Here is a 15,685-nt window from a genome sequence, read left to right as displayed (position 1 = left end):
TGTTTCGGTCCAGACTCGGCTAATAAGTCTCTCGGATGTAAGGGTCCAATTTCATGCATCGTCTCAGAGCCGCATTCTTAGCTCATAATGGGATGATTTCAACTCGTTGACAAAATGTGTTAATAATGGATCAAAGGGTTAGACAATAGGGACACGAGTATTAGGACAACCTCTTCAAGTTAAAGAAACAAAAAAGAATAAGAAGTCATTCGGGAATACTATAACTTAGATCATCGAGGTGCAGTTGAAAGGCACCCTTCGTGGGCAAGGCTTGGCGATCTCTCGCCTCGCCGCACATCATCACAACCTAAAGTCAGCCTCAACTTTTCCACGACTCCCTGCTAATATCGTGACTTTTCTCTTTTCTCACCCTTTATCTCCACTACATTTATCATATCATACCAACCAAGCACAGATATCCATGACTCACCATAACTGAAATCTCTGAACAAGTTTTTCCCAACTTATCCTCGGCTATTCCCCTTGCCAAAGACCCACGTTTCAATGATGAAAATCTCCTGACGTAGATAAGACATCGGATCGAGCCGCAAAAGGGGAACAGCTTCTAACCAATGGGTTCTCGTTCCGTTGAGGTTCGAGGCGGGAATTGCGTCGGTTTCATTTCCAGATCCACTGCGGAAGAGCCGCATGCAAGTTTTATAGAGGCGAAGGGAGGTGTGAGGTAGGATTTGCGAATGCCGACGCAAGACCGACGCGGGAGGAGTATCTGAGATGGAATCTGTAGATGATGGTGAGTCTCGTGATGTTGGGGATTATATAGATGAGGCTGATGGTGAGCTATGATGGAATATAGGGTGACTTGGAGAAAACGGAGACTCGAGAACGGTTAATTGTCTTAACTTGGTGTTGTTTTCATAAGTGAGTTTGAAGGCGTGTAAGTCAACCGTTACTGGTTGTATAGGTCAGTTTAGTATATCTAACAGCTTGCTAACTCAAGAAAACAGCACACCGATACCATTACCATTAGACTATAGTAGCAGTTACAAACAGTAATATAAACTCTACAGCCAATTACCTATATGCTATGGCTTTGCTGTCCTGTCTCGTAGTGAGCTCACTCAATCATCCGTCAATCTCACGTGCCAACGCCTCCAAACCACTTCCTCCTCAACACGCAACACCCAAACTTCACAAGCCGTTAAACCCAATGCAACTGCACGTCGAAATAAGGCCACAACTTTAATCAGTTGCCGCGCTTATCCCCCGTCTAGCACGTGTCCCCCTTTCCCCAGGCCGACGATTGGGGGGGAAACGCGGGGAAATGGAGATTTATTTCTCGTGAGGGGAACAAAAACCGCGCCATAATCCATCCCATGTAAGAAAGGGTCTTGGCTCTGGGGAAATTCGGTCAAGAGAGAGATTCGTAGGAGGAGATATAAAACGTCTAAGAGAACGTGGTAAAAAGTGAAGGTATCGCGATTTGATATGTAGATTTGCGAACCCACTCTTTTTCCGGACGTCTCTCGGTATCCGGCTGAGAAGAGGAGGCTGCCCCATTTTGTTGCCGTGCATGGGTCAGGGGTGGGCTTGGATGGCTTCGAGATTTCTGATGGATGAAAAGAATACTTTTGCAAAGGAGAAGCTCGGGTTGGTTGTAGGTCCCACATGTTTGAGAAATGAAGAAACATAAATACCCAAGACATCCTCTTCATTCTGTCGTGGAACTGTAGTTTATTCTTGTCTTCTTTGATCTTAGCAAGCGACTTACACACAACTTCATCTTATACTTGAGATATCTTCAGGCTCGACAAGTCTTACATTCATCTTACTACTCAACATTACTTCAACCACAACAACTACATCAACCTCACTCATACTCAAGATGCCTTCTTCAGTCAAGAGCTGGTTCGCTCGTCACTGCGCACCTCCACCACCAATGACAAACAACCCTCTATGCCCATGCACGACCTGCTTCAACGGCGGTTCACACTCCAATAACTCAGCATCATTCTCCATGTCCTCATCACCATCATCACCCGTCGACTCAGACAACGCATCACTCAGCAGCGGTACAACCTGTGCTGCATCCTCATACATCGAGACCCCCACCAAACAATAAAACCGAACACACACACACACACACACCCTGGTCTGACGAATTACTATCGGAACGAATAGCGAGTTTTATCTCATGGAGTTTTTGATTATACCATTACTTGCGATTGGCGTTTGCTCGGAAACAACAAGGGATGTCATTATCACATCAGAAATATGACGGGAATTGATTGGGCTTGGGTTTGACGGGGCCGATGTGGGCTCATCCGATGGGTGGAGTGCTGATTCGGATCGGCTCCGAGGCGGAGTTTACGTATTATTATGTTAGATAGGGTACCTGATACTACTGAATAGAGTACAGTACTGGCCTGTCGATTGTTGTCACTCTCGGAACGTGAGATCAGCATCAAAAAGTCGGACCCGATTATCCCCTGTTCTCTTCATGAAGACAACCGTATGATTCCAGTAGAAACAGCTAGGATCTGTTTGACAAGGAGCCGCACAGCAACTACCTGGCCATTCAAGAGATTGGCCAAGAGTAGGGTAATCTGGAAAATCCTGCAGGTACTCTACAGATCTAGGGTCTTCTGGCACCCACAAAAGAAAAGCATGGAATTGCGCTGCAAATGTCACAGTATTTGAGATCCTCACCCATTCACTCGTGACAAGGATGTAACAAGGAGCATGACAAGCCTAGCACATTTTGGCTCAACATAAGTCATAAGATAATCTCTGACTTGGTTACCTCATTGCTTAGGAATCACTGTTTATGGGTTCATTGCGGGCAGCTCCTTTGTTGTCAATGTAGAATGTCACTGTCACCTACTGCATTCACTAATCTGATGACTATGCCCAAGAAACTCGCCTCGCACTTTCACCAGAACCCACACATACTTGAATTTGGTTTCTTCTTTAAGAGAGGTGTCTTCTTCTCTGGAAGACTATCCGGAGGACGGCCCGATATGCAAAAGACCGGCGCCGTGAATTACAGTAAGCTCCCGGCCGGCCCCACTCACTCCGAGTTAAAGCTCCGGACTCGAGTTTGTGAGCCTCAACCTTTATATCAAAACTTGTAGTAGCAGCGGGACTACCAAGTGAGATACAAAGTGATTTAGTACTTTGCTCATGACTACTGAGTTCTTTCTCTAGTCCTCTCGATAACAAATTTGATTGATCATAGTGCGAAGATGGCTTAATGGCAGTGAACAGTCTGTTCACTGAAGACACACGGCTTGGACACCTCTAAACAACGGCTGCGGCAACATCTTGCTATGATGAAATGATAACATCATATCTCCTTCTGTACTTACATTATTCCAGAAAAAATAAGCAGGATAAGTCGCTGCGTTGCAATGCTCCAAGCTTCCGTGCATATTTTCGCATTACTAACACCAAAGCTTTGACGTCACCTCATCATCCCACACAATCTTCCCATCTTCATACCAGCCAAGTTGAGTTTGGAAAACACCGCAAACAACTCGTGTACCTGAAAATCACCTCGCTTATATACCCCCGAAACCTCTGGATATCATGCCACATACGAAAGTCGACCCCGCTATCATTGAGGCCCTGGGGCTGGACCCCGCCAACTCGGCTATCAACTCTCATGGTGGATCGGGCTTTGCTTCTACGTTCAAGATAACGTCTGAGAAAGACGGAAAGCCTTTGAATTACTTTGTCAAGACTGGTACAGGGAAGGAAGCCGAGGTTATGTTCAGGGGTAAGTATACGTTTTATATACAACTATCTGATATCATGATCTAACAGAGCTCAGGTGAACATGCCTCCCTTAACGCCATAGCAGACTCAGTCCCAAACTTCTGTCCCAGATCTCACGCCCATGGAGCTCTAGCAGGTCGTTCAGGCCAATATTTCCTCGCCACTGACTTTCTCGATCTGGGGTCCTCAGCACCTGGAGGTTCAGGGAAGACTCTAGCTTCAAAGGTTGCGCAGCTACACACAACGCCTGCTCCCATCCCAGAAGGCTATGACAAGCCAATGTTTGGGTTCCCAGTCCCTACATGCTGCGGTGCTACAGAGCAAGATAACTCATGGCGGGAATCGTGGGCTGACTTTTACGCTAACAACCGTCTGAGACATATCGCGCGTCAGGCAGTTCGCAACAATGGTTCTGATCCTGAACTCGAAGAAGTTGCTGAGAAAGTTGCGAGTAAAGTTGTGCCACGGCTGATTGGGGATGATGTAGTAAAGAACATCAAACCTGTCGTTATCCATGGCGATCTATGGAGCGGGAACCATTCCAAGGGGCAGATTGGAGGTCAAGGCGGATGTGAAGAAGTTGTCTACGATCCCTCAGCTGTATATGGCCACTCCGAGTTTGAACTTGGCATCATGAACATGTTTGGCGGCTTCACCAACCACTTCTGGAAAGAGTACCATGAGCTGGTACCAAAGGCAGAGCCCGTAGCTGAGTGGCCAGACAGAGTGAAGCTATACGAACTGTAAGACCTCCTTTTTCCTCAAACTCCAAGATACTAATATCGCCTCAGATACCATCACCTTAACCACTATGCCATGTTCGGCGGTGGCTACCGAGGAGGCGCCATGTCCATCATGAGGAAACTCATCAGCAAGTACGCATAGCAGATAGAAGTTCAAGATACTGTATTTCATGATTCAAATGCAGAAATGCCTCAACGCCTCGTGTTACCCGCTGTATACACAAAAGTCTAAGTATAGTAGAACGTCTCGAAATGTAAATGCTCTGTCCAAAATGCCTTGAAACCAAAATGTCTCGCTCCTCGTCTATGCTGCCAGCATGGCTGGTTGCTTCGCTCTCTCGGCTTGTGCCTCAACTGGTTGGTTCTTCTGTACTTCTGGTAGATTCGCCACGGGGACAGAGGGTAACTTGGCTGGACCTGTGAGTTCGGCTTCGAGAGCTTCCAGTTCGTCTTCCACTTCTTGCTCGTCCTGATTCGAGATACGACCTCCAAGCATATCGCTGACTTCCTAGAAGTATGTAAGTATATTTCGAACCGCGAAACAATAGTATCGTAGTGACGTACCTGTTGGTATGCAATAGCCTCCGCCGTCTCGCCCATCAACTTCTCCACATTCTCAATCCCACCCATCTCAGCATGAATCTCCTTCAGAACCTTGGTTCCCTGCTGCAGCCCAAACACCACATCCTTCTGTATAAGCGCAAACTCGACATCGTTCGTCAACTTCTCCAGCTGAGCTAATTGCGCATCTGTCTTGGCTAGTAGCGACTCTTGATACTTCTTGCGCCGTAGGGCTAACAGAGCGCGCTTCTTGTCGCCCTTGGCCAGCATCTGCTTTGCGATATCGGTCTCTTTATCTGTGAGGACTGTTATGCGCCGTTGGTATTGGTGAAGTCTATCGCGCTGATTCTTCATGTCCAGGATGGCCCTGAGGATTGTTAGTACTGAAGGCGGTCACGAGCGCAATCGCGGGGGGTGGGAGCGACGGACTTGTCCTGGGCTGTGACTTTACTTGCGTTTCCGCCCATGATGAGGATCGTGGGGATGCGTTTGGTGGCGTATGAGCTTGTCGAGAGGTTGTTAGGAGAAGGTGTGTGGCTGTTCAAGTCGAGGCTAGGAGTTTGAAGTTTCTGGTTTCGCTTCAATGATAGCGAGCGCTTGTCACGAGGGAGACCATCGTCATCGGCGCTGATACTGGGGTCCAGGGTCTTATCGATAAGCCAGGCCCCTCTAAGTTGACATAATCCTTGAGCAGATTTTGAACAATTGCCTAGTAAAGATTATAAAGCTTTAGTAAAGCTTTTATTAAAACATAAGAGATTTATGACAGATTTCCCAAGTTTAGATCTAAACAATAAACCATATCTGAAAATTAAACAGTAGGATCATTTCAATTGTACAATACCTCAATAGGTATCTGTAGTGGTCACACATATTGTAAGGCCAAAGGCACATAAAGTAGTTAAGACATAACTCCATATAAGGCTTATAACACGACACCGAGGAAGAACGTGGATAGTCATGATATGGCTAAACAAGTGGAATTAACATATGAGCATTAAATTATGTTCCCCTCGTACTTGGTGGGTGAGCCAATTTCAATCTCAGTGGTCAAGACAACCATATTCGCCTCTGAAGCACCGGCTTGTCCTTTTAATTTTGTCACCATCTCAGGCCTCTCAACTTTTTTTTCCCCGTCCACAGTCTTCGGAGATCTTGAACCTCCCATCAACATCAGAGCCGACCGTTGGTGACGCGACACAGTCCCTGGGAATAATGACTCTAGGAGCCAAAAGACCTCGCCTCAACCTGAGGCAGGGTCTCGATCGCGATGTATACATGGTCATGAAGAAGCTCGAGGATGCGAATGACGGCAAGCCCTTCAAGACCACAACAGCCGTCTACGAAGCTATCAAGAGGTCAAATTCCAGCCTCAGCCGACAGAAGAAACGCCCTCTTGAAGATTCAATCGACCGTGTACTTCAATTCCGCAAGGAAGAGCTCGGCGATTCAAGCGACTCTGAAGCTGAACTCGAAGAACCACCCAAGCCCGACGACGACCGTTTCCTTCTTAATAGACAAATGACGAAGCACTGGCATCAAAATACGACAACTGCTACAGAGGTAGAAACGGCAACTCCACCCACGAGCGAAGCGCCCCGTGCGATCAAGAAGAGACGAGTACAGCAAGATGGAGAAGAGCGGGTGAAGGATGGTGTGGTCACGCCCAAGGGCGCTTTGACGGACACAGATGCTGCGCCCACGGAAAAGCAAGACAAAGCACCTCTGAAGAAAACACAAAAGACGAGCCGCTACAAGGTCGAGCATCCTTCCGGTCCGATCGAGCTTGGGGGTGTGAAAGAAGTGCAGGAAGATATTATCGAACAAATACACTGGCTTCTCAAATGGCCAGAACTATACGCTGCCAACGGCTGGAGAGGGCTCCCTGGGCTTCTCCTCTCGGGCCCGCCTGGCATTGGCAAGAAGTCATTGATTCGATCAACAGCCGCGAAGCTTGACGTGCCAATTGTGTACCTTACCGGGTGCTTTGAGGACCTAGAGCGTATGGAGAGAAGCCTTAACGATGCGATCGAGGAAGCCATGCGAGTCGCCCCGTGCATCATCCTCATCGAGAACCTCGATTGGCATATGCCTAAGCCTGGAGGCAGTGGCCATAGCGAAGGCCATCGCCGCAACGTTATACAGTTCATGCGACAGATGCAGCGCATCGCAGCTGAGCAAGACAAGGACAGACACATTTTAGCCATGGCTACAACAGCAAGAATCACAGATGTCGACCCCGCAGTCCTCAAAACTGGACTTTTCGAACGTACGCTCCAGATGCGGATACCAGATCTCGGGGCTCGTCAGGATATCCTCAAGCTCGTTACCAGAGACATGAATCTAGCAGAGGATGTCGACTTTGCAGAGCTTGCCAAGATTACTCACGGATTCGTCGGCGCTGACATTATCAACGTCGCGACACTCGCCCAGCGACAACCGCAGAGACGAATGAGGCTCGTCGACCAATACCGTTACCATTTACTCGACATTTCACAAATTCAATCAACCCAGCCGCAACCAGATCTCATGGAACTCGCCGACCAACAGCCGTCTGCCCCTTATCCTGAACCTCCTAGTGTACCCCTGGCCCAGGAAGATTTCAAAAAGGCTATCAAAGACTATACCCCTTCCCTACGAAAGGAGGGCTTCACCGTCATCCCCAACGTCTCCTGGGAGCAAGTCGGTGCTCTGCAAGCAGCCCGCGACCAGCTCAACATGTCAATTATCGGACCCATCAAAGACCCCGAGCTCTACCGTCGTGCTGGCCTCGGCCGCCCAGCGGGTTGCCTTCTCTGGGGCCCTCCTGGCTGCGGTAAAACCCTCGTCGCCCAAGCTGTCGCCAACGAAGCCCAGGCCAGCTTCATCCTTATCAACGGACCCGAACTGCTCAATAAGTACGTCGGTGAATCAGAGCGCGCAGTACGTGAGTTATTCAACCGCGCACGCTCATCAACGCCCTGCATCCTCTTCTTCGACGAAATGGATTCCCTTGTCCCAAAGCGTGATAACGCTTCCACAGAGGCAGGCACTCGTGTTGTCAACGCACTCCTCACTGAGCTCGATGGCGTCCAAGACCGCACAGGCGTATATGTTATCGGTACAACTAATCGACCGGATATGATCGACCCGGCTATGCTTCGACCCGGCCGTCTCAATGTGCGCCTCTTCATCGACCTCCCTACCCCTGACGAAAGGGTCGATATCCTCCGAGCCATCTATCGGACAAATCACCCCGACGCAGCAGCTGAGGAATTCGAGCGCCTCGAGTCTATTGCTCGAGACCCCCGCTGTACCGACTTTAGTGGTGCTGATCTAGGCGGGCTGCATGTGAAGGCTGCCGAAAGTGCCCTTCGGCGATGCCTTCAGGGGGCTAAAACTGCAGCCGAGATCGACGGGGTGGACTGGGAGCATGCCCTCTCAACTACCTATAGAAGTGTGCAGAATCCTGAGACTTACCGAAAGCTCGAAGTTAAGTTAGGGAAATCCTAGATAATTTTATGATGATACTAGAGTATAATTCCTTAGATTTAGATAATATCATCCAAGATTATGATCCAATTTTGTCCCTAAAGTTATAAATATACTCTAAAGAGTAGCTGGCTTTTGAGAATTATGATGATCCTTATGACAAGCTTGCCATAAATCTAAACTCATCACAACATCATCACTCTGTTTTCCTCACCTCCATGTCTCATCACGTCACACCGAACCCCAACCGCAAGCCACGGTGGCTTAAAATTTCTCCAACAGCTGTCAATGAGACCTCACCTCATTTTCATGTCAGGGGTAAAAAAGCAAAATCTCCAAAAAATCAGACAAGTACACTGCCCGCCGATCGCCGCAGGTCCCGCACACGCCGCCGGAGCAACGGAGGCGCACGGAAATAGCTCGGCAATCACAAAGTCATGATGAAAAAAACTTGGAGTGGGATCGAAAAAATAAAACATGCTCATGAAAAAGAACCGGTTTGCGCGGATGACCCTCTTTACGGGGCGATCGAGTATCGGGGATATGTAATCGGATTTGACGGCATTGAGATTGGTTCGTGGCATCGTATCATGGTAAAAATGACGTTCACAATTGATTCCAAATGCATAATTATGAGACATGAATGAAGTCAACAGAGGTGAGAGTAGAAGAAACGTTAATATCTCTATCGTAACAATTGGGCTATGATGCGGAAACATTTTTATTCTGGTCTCATGTCATTCCCGTCTTCCGCCTCGAACCAACGCCGGGCTTTCTTCTTGGTTGAAAAAAAAATGGTTGTGTTGTATCGGACGGAAGTCGCATAAAGAGGAGAGATGGGAATAGGATACGAAGCACGTGGCATGTCTTAACAAGTGCTGTGTAGAGTCTATAGTACAAACGCCCCTTGGCGGTCCCCATCTATCGAAAGTCGTAACATTACACGCGATCTATAGTCGCTTATTTGGTAGAGTCCTTGAGGTAGCTGTGGAAGAGATGTTAGTGACTGTTGTGATGCAGTGAGGAATGAGTGCATGGCAGTTTGGAATCATTGCATCGCTGTGACCCACGAGAGAATCGGCGAGCCAATGTCCAAAGCTGACTGCAACTCAATAGAGTATAAAAACTTACGCAATAAGGTCGTTGCGGTCCTTGGCCTTCTTCAAGCCACCGAAGGCCATCTTGGTACCGGGGATGTACTTCTTGGGGTTCTCGAGGTACTCGAAGAGAGTGTCATCGTTCCACTCAATGCCCTTCTGCTTGTTGGCATCGGTGTAGGCGTAGCCCTCGACGGAACCAGTCTTGCGGCCCCAGAGGCCGTGCAGGGCAGGGCCGATCTTGTTGCCGCCGTCCTTCTCAACGGTGTGGCACTGAGCACATCGGGTCTTGAAGAGGTTGGCACCCTTCTTGATATCGCCTGGGACAATGTGAGTTAGTGAATGAGTTCTCGGTTGAGTGAGTTTTGGCTTTGGTGAGGCTGTGTAGACGAGGTTCGTGAGTTTGATGAGAGGACGAAGGAAGAGTCGCTTTGGTGTTTTAGAGGCGTGACACGAGTTGTTGGTGAGTCTTGGTGAACACTTCGTGGTCATGAGAAAACCGGTTCTGGGTAAATGACGCAGGCAACAGGGTCAGCGGGCCAACCTCAGCTGGTGACCAAAGCATCACTCTTTGCCATTGTGCAAGACCCAAATTCCCTCGAGACTCGAATTGAGAGTCGTGATATCCTCTGCGAAAAGCGTCTCCCCTTTCGTTCTCCTCAATTACATCTCTCGAAGCCTTGCGCTGCAACCGGCGCAAACCAAAGCATGCTGTGAGAATAGACTTACCGCCAGCCATTGTGGATGTGGTTTGTGATTAAAGAGTTAAAAGGTGGTAGTAAATTCAACGAGAGGCGTTAGCCAAAGACGAGAGCAAAAAGTCGATTGAGGGTTGAGAGTGTGGATGTGGGAAAAAGAAGAGAGGGAGAGAGGGAAAGAAAAAGATCCGAAGCAAGAAAATAAATCTTTATGACAGCATGACACGACTGGCTTAGGACCACGCCGGATCGCTCAATTCTCTTAGAGCGCCACAGGTGGCTGGTGCCATTTGGGCCAATCACAGCGCAAGAGTAAGTAAGCCGACATTCTTCCCCCTGTCGACCGTGAATGTGGCTCCGGGTAAAGTCGGGACATAATACTCCAAAGCGGGTCCTCAATCGGCGATGGCTTTTTTTTCCGGGGTCGGTCTAGTCATGTCATCCTCAGGCTCTTCCATCAGTCTCGTCATGAAGAAAAAAATTGATTCCTCAGTCACGAGAATCTTGTGACCTTGTCAAGACCTGAGGCCCATACCGCACTAACCCCGTAAAAGCTTAGGGTCAACCGGCTCTAAGAAACGGAGTGGGACCTCCGTCCCGGGACCTCGTTTGTTTCTCAACGGCTCCGGAAAAAAGATTCTTCTTGTCTGGGCAGACGTGAGGGCATCACGAAACCACCACAACAAACAAAGTTCCAAGGCTAAGAGGTGGAACAACAAAGGCACATACTGTTGTAGTCTGTCACATATACCAACAATGGCATCTCGCGCCATCATCCCCCGCTTTCTTCTCCCTCTTCAGGGTCCTCTGTGGCGTGGTCTCAGCATCCCGCTCTCGCAGAACAGCATCCGAATTCGCTTTGCCTCTTCGTCCTCAAAGGGAAAGCCCATTGTTCTCGAGAAGCCCGCTCGCTTCAATCCTCCTTCTCATGGTTCTCGCCTCAAGAAGAACCATGTGCCTAAGCATTACGGCCCTGAGCTCACCGCTTCAGAGGTCGCTGCTCAGAACAAGAAGCATTATCCTGGAATGATGGCTCCCGAGGGAACATGGGAGCACTTTTTCTGGCACAGTAGGCTTTTGCATACTTTCATCACCATGGTATGTCTACTATACAGCCTCAGCTGTTCAATTGCCTGCTGCATACTAACCCCCACCAGGGAACTCTTTTCGCCCTTGGTGTTTTCACCTTCTTCATGAACTACGCCTACAACTCCCCATACAAGGAGCTCGTACCTCCCATCTCAGACCTCTGGACGCACCCTCTTCACTTCTTCGTCGCCTGGAAGAACGTTATCGTCTTGCACGAGAAGGACAAGGCCGAGAAAGCCAGGGACCACCGAACGAACCACCTCGACGATGTAGCCAAGCGCCGACTTTTCATGAAGATGCACGGAATCGAGACCAAGGACCCTGTGACTGTTGTGTTTGGCAAGGGTGAGGAGGATCCCAAGCCCGAGCAAACTGCCGTGGAAGAGGAGCCAGTGCAAAAGACTGAGGTGCAAGAGAAGGTTGAAGAGCCCAAGAAGAAGTGGTTTGGTGTCTTGTAAGATGCCTATGTAAAAACAGAGATGCAAGAATCTGCATGTATGATATAGCTGTAGCATAACGATCCCCATGCCCAGGGATCATACGTTGTACGATTACATGAAATCCAGCCTCATGAGGCTTTGTAGTTTTCTATCACACCCGTATTCAACTCATACGTAGTCTCATGTGAGCTCGACACCCTCCAGGCCCTCCAAAACCTCATCCGCAACTCCGCCCTTCTCCAGTACAGCCTGTATTATACTGTCCATTACTCCAAACTTCGTTCCACCCAATGGTGCCTTCCACACTCCCTCAGCTGTCTGAGCCTCTCCCTTTTGTGCAGTTCCATTCGTCGTATGTGGCACTCCGGGCGGTGTGAGCCTTGATGGCGGGTCAATGGTTCGGATAGACAACAACTTGAGCTCGCGGCTCTTCTTGTCAACCTCCATGTCGCCCTCAGTTGCAACTCGACGGACCTCCGCCACAGATACGGCCAGCGCTGTCTCCGCGACGGCCAATTCCTCCTTTGCAGGGTCGAAGATGATGTTGTCGCCAATCGCAACCACGAGAAGTGTGATAGATGGTCGTGAACCTGCTGCATCAGCACCATCGCGAGGGTACAAGAATGTCGACGCCTCCCAATCGTCGTCAAACATAGGATCCTCGTCGCCTTCAGACTTGAGACGGGGCAAACGGGTGGCCAGAAGTGCGAGATGTGTTGTAAGTGAGAGTAGTGGGAGAGGGTATGATAGCGGAGGAGATATTAGTAGAACCTGTAACATTTTAGCATTGCGTTTGCTTCTTTGTATTATGAGCACATACGTCGAGATATAGTCGCCAGTGAAACCGTCTGTTGATTCTCAATTTCTTGGCAAACTCATTATCTGCCAATAGCGCCTCTCTCAACATTTCTGCCAGGAATATTGTCGAGGCTTCATCATCTCTCTGTCCTGGGATCTCAACTGCCAATTCGAGCCAGTCACCCCTTGTTCGATCTTCTTCGTCCCGCTGCTCCTCGCTTCCTCCAGTCTTCTCAATCTCAGCCTTGACTCCTACAATGGCCTCAGTGCCATCAGAGAAATGTACGCGCGCGCTGCCATTTGTACCAGGCAGAACGCCTGTCTCTGCTGTCAAGGGACGGAATTGTGTCGGTGTGCGCCCATCGGGGCGGATTGGAGGATGTAACGAGAGTGACTGGTGAAGATAGGCAAGTTCGGCTGGCGAGAAGAGATTTATCTGGGACGCCATGATGATGATGGTACAGGCAAATTCCCAGTAGGCAAGACTGTAATACGAAGCGCTGAAATCAGTATCAAAGTTAGCGCGCTTGGCCGCTTGAATGGGAGATGCGACGCGAAACAGTAATGACGCTGGGTTTTGGTGTTGAAAGAAAAGGTTGGTCCTTCACCGAGGTGAGTGATAAGATAAGACAAGACAAAAAGTGTGGTGGGCTGAGGATGGAGATGGCGGGGTGGAAGCTTGGGAAGCATAGGTAGCTCCTCCACCAATCAATTGTGTCAATCTAACTACATAGTATAGCTTCAGTATTAGGATATCGAGACATCCATTCATTCTTCAGAGTTTGTAAATGGAATGTTTTCTTTCATTGATATATTCTTTCATTAAAGGTACAAATATGTTGAGCGGTGAAATGTGTCGAGTTGTGAGCTGATTCTAAAGATTTGGCCTACAAGATATGAACAGAAATCGTTTCTTGACACTAATAGTTCCCATTGGCGTCCCAGTCGTGAATTCTTTGCTTAGTGTCTCCGGGAAAAGTCCAGGCAAACCCGGTCCATCAAGTCAGGGCCAATTGCTGCGATGAGCTCAGCAACACCAGCTCTCATTCCCGGATATTCCTCGACCCCCTGTTCATCCCAGCTGACAAGGTCTGAGGTTTCGTATAATGGGGCTCTTGGGGAAATCTTCAAAGCGATATGATCCATATCCCAGTCAGCGACCGTGGATATCGGAGGTATGCCCGGCATCCCAGTAGCAAACAACCAGTTGTTGTCATCTTCATCGGATGCTGCAGAGTCGGAACCTTTGTCCTCCGCTTTGTCACTCTCGTTTGTATCCTTGGCAGGTGACGCAGAACCTTGTTCAATCTCGCGAGAGGCCGGTTCCTTTTCAAGCGAAAGGCTCACGTACGGCTTTTTGTCGAGGAGATCCAACACAGTTCGATCCAGCGGGTCCCATGTCAATGAGACAGGGTCAAGAACATACTGAGGTGAGTAATCAATCTTGTACCACATCTTGGGGCAACTGTGTATATAATAGCCAGGGTACCACCAGCCATAGCCCTCCTCGATGGATAAGGCAATCTCATACAGTGCACCAAGCTTCCCTGGCGCATGCTGGTGAATACTTTCATGATAAAGAAAGTATACTGAGCTTACACACTCGGGCAAAAGGTCAAGCACTCCAATGGCAACTAGCTTACCATCTAGCCTGTAACATTGGTGATACGAGCCCAGGCGACGTTTACGCCCATCGGATGTCACCATTGTTTCTCTCCTCAAAGGTGAGTCACAAAGGAAGCGTCTAAATCCGCTCTTGGTAATTTCATCAGGAGACTCCTTGTGAACTACTGCCTGGTAGTTCTGGTAAACAGCAAACTTCTCGTCCGTACAATCGTCATGCTCTAAAGTCACGACGAGTTTATGGGCAGCCTCAGGAGGGTTCTTCAGGTTAGCCTCTTCAGCCTCATGGATTCGTTCGACGAGATCAAAATGGTTATCCCGTTTCTTGGCCTGATCACGCGACTTGGGATATAGGCGAGCCGCTTCTTTCATGTAAGCCTCTCCCATGACATACTTATTGAAACGGTTGACGGTCTGTCGTTGATCTCTGGATGGTTTGAACTGGCTAGAATCAAGACGAATAGTATAGTGTGGGCAACATGACCGACGTTGATCGGGTCGGTACATGAGAGTGCCTGAACGTCTCCAATATCTATCAAGGAGAGTTTGGTAGAACGCAGGACTCAAAGAAGTTGTCACTGCGTGGTAAGCGTAGCCTATAACCCCACGTACTAGTTAGCCTTACGTTCAGGAGACCGTGTGACTCAAGGGCTTATATGAAGTGATTAATCTGAACTTCAGAATAACCATCGATGACACGGCCGTGTAATCACGGGTGTCTCGTGACGTAAGTGTATGCGAGTCTTGGGGTGGTCAAAAGGTACTGGAGGTGCAGGGGCTCAATTCACGTTTTGACTGACTCTTGTCACGTTTCCCACAGTAACCGCATCTTGATGATTTGAAGTATCCTAGGCATCAGTCAGCATTCGGTGAAGAGAAAGGCACGAACAGCAATTGCGTGGGGGTAGTGTCTTCTGAGATGTCAACGAATAGAGATTATGCGTGGGGGAGTAGTCATGTAAAGCAGAAGTGGAAAATGACCAGATGATACTTGACGTCTGATATAGCATAATACATGAACCCTGAAGCTGCCTTGCTACGCCTTATCATATGATGATAAAATGTCATCGTTTGTGATTTGGACCTTTATTGGTGCTTTACACAAAGACCAACGACAATACTGAGCTAAGAAACATTTGAGGCCAGGAATGGCCTTGCCAGTCTTGAACTCAAGGGAATGATTCTGAGACACAACTTCGTGAATACAGCAAAGAAACAAGCCAATAGTATGCATGCCTGAAGAGGTAGACATAAGTTTGTTGAAGTCGAGATACACACCCACACTTGTGAGCAGACGTAAGCTAGGAGTGCTAATGAATTGATAGTGGCATTGATCCCTGGCGCACGACCACCAAGATTGCGGAACCGTTGAACATCAGACTATGAGTAACTGTCTGTCATTGACCAAAGTGGAAGCCGTCTGCAGGCTA

The 15,685-nt window shown here is 48.7% G+C and overlaps 9 protein-coding genes across 9 annotated transcripts; 4 read left to right on the top strand and 5 right to left on the bottom strand.

The window, feature by feature from the left end:
- The first annotated feature begins 1,691 nt into the window (after nucleotides 1–1,691).
- On the top strand, nucleotides 1,692–2,391 carry FOBCDRAFT_230155 (uncharacterized protein). The gene has a single exon (XM_059609826.1). It carries the CDS (start codon nucleotides 1,844–1,846, stop codon nucleotides 2,078–2,080), a length of 237 nt encoding a protein of 78 aa, XP_059463684.1. The 5' UTR covers nucleotides 1,692–1,843; the 3' UTR covers nucleotides 2,081–2,391.
- A 953-nt stretch (nucleotides 2,392–3,344) lies between these two features.
- On the top strand, nucleotides 3,345–4,988 carry FOBCDRAFT_50043 (Fructosamine/Ketosamine-3-kinase). Its single transcript, XM_031187863.3, has 3 exons — nucleotides 3,345–3,736; nucleotides 3,791–4,478; nucleotides 4,527–4,988. The coding sequence occupies exons 1-3, from the start codon at nucleotides 3,547–3,549 to the stop codon at nucleotides 4,618–4,620; spliced, it is 972 nt and encodes a 323-aa protein (XP_031035128.2). The 5' UTR covers nucleotides 3,345–3,546; the 3' UTR covers nucleotides 4,621–4,988.
- FOBCDRAFT_50045 (Snf7-domain-containing protein) lies at nucleotides 4,503–5,629 on the bottom strand (the record flags this gene model as incomplete). Its single annotated transcript, XM_031187864.3, has 3 exons — nucleotides 4,503–4,986; nucleotides 5,043–5,406; nucleotides 5,469–5,629. Coding segments are annotated over 3 exons (729 nt in total), but the record flags the coding sequence as incomplete, so codon positions are not given.
- Nucleotides 5,630–6,206: 577 nt separating this feature from the next.
- On the top strand, nucleotides 6,207–8,554 carry FOBCDRAFT_230152 (P-loop containing nucleoside triphosphate hydrolase protein). Its single transcript, XM_031187865.3, has one exon. The coding sequence runs from the start codon at nucleotides 6,255–6,257 to the stop codon at nucleotides 8,529–8,531; it is 2,277 nt and encodes a 758-aa protein (XP_031035130.1). The 5' UTR covers nucleotides 6,207–6,254; the 3' UTR covers nucleotides 8,532–8,554.
- FOBCDRAFT_230151 (uncharacterized protein) lies at nucleotides 8,555–9,211 on the bottom strand. Its single transcript, XM_054706566.2, has one exon. It carries the CDS (start codon nucleotides 9,149–9,151, stop codon nucleotides 8,807–8,809), a length of 345 nt encoding a protein of 114 aa, XP_054562541.2. The 5' UTR covers nucleotides 9,152–9,211; the 3' UTR covers nucleotides 8,555–8,806.
- On the bottom strand, nucleotides 9,170–10,566 carry FOBCDRAFT_230149 (cytochrome c549). The gene is made up of 3 exons (XM_031187867.3): nucleotides 10,337–10,566; nucleotides 9,642–9,927; nucleotides 9,170–9,495 (listed from the first exon to the last, which is right to left on the bottom strand). The coding sequence occupies exons 1-3, from the start codon at nucleotides 10,344–10,346 to the stop codon at nucleotides 9,471–9,473; spliced, it is 321 nt and encodes a 106-aa protein (XP_031035132.1). The 5' UTR covers nucleotides 10,347–10,566; the 3' UTR covers nucleotides 9,170–9,470.
- Nucleotides 10,567–10,787: 221 nt separating this feature from the next.
- Nucleotides 10,788–11,933, top strand: FOBCDRAFT_50024 (uncharacterized protein). Its single transcript, XM_031187868.3, has 2 exons — nucleotides 10,788–11,403; nucleotides 11,463–11,933. Exons 1-2 carry the CDS (start codon nucleotides 11,062–11,064, stop codon nucleotides 11,850–11,852), a joined length of 732 nt encoding a protein of 243 aa, XP_031035133.2. The 5' UTR covers nucleotides 10,788–11,061; the 3' UTR covers nucleotides 11,853–11,933.
- On the bottom strand, nucleotides 11,934–13,218 carry FOBCDRAFT_50021 (exosome non-catalytic core subunit RRP42). Its single transcript, XM_031187869.3, has 2 exons — nucleotides 12,655–13,218; nucleotides 11,934–12,605 (listed from the first exon to the last, which is right to left on the bottom strand). Exons 1-2 carry the CDS (start codon nucleotides 13,078–13,080, stop codon nucleotides 12,015–12,017), a joined length of 1,017 nt encoding a protein of 338 aa, XP_031035134.1. The 5' UTR covers nucleotides 13,081–13,218; the 3' UTR covers nucleotides 11,934–12,014.
- Nucleotides 13,219–13,592: 374 nt separating this feature from the next.
- On the bottom strand, nucleotides 13,593–14,762 carry FOBCDRAFT_297533 (arginine-tRNA-protein transferase; the record flags this gene model as incomplete). The annotated part of the gene is made up of 1 exon (XM_031187873.3): nucleotides 13,593–14,762. One exon carries the CDS (start codon nucleotides 14,760–14,762, stop codon nucleotides 13,593–13,595), a length of 1,170 nt encoding a protein of 389 aa, XP_031035138.3.
- Nucleotides 14,763–15,685: the final 923 nt, after the last annotated feature.

This window comes from Fusarium oxysporum, chromosome VIII (assembly GCF_013085055.1).
Source record: "Fusarium oxysporum Fo47 chromosome VIII, complete sequence".
NCBI classification, from domain to species: domain Eukaryota; kingdom Fungi; phylum Ascomycota; class Sordariomycetes; order Hypocreales; family Nectriaceae; genus Fusarium; species Fusarium oxysporum.
The sequence above is the reverse complement of the archived record's forward strand: the minus strand, read 5'-3'. Positions and strand labels throughout refer to the sequence as shown.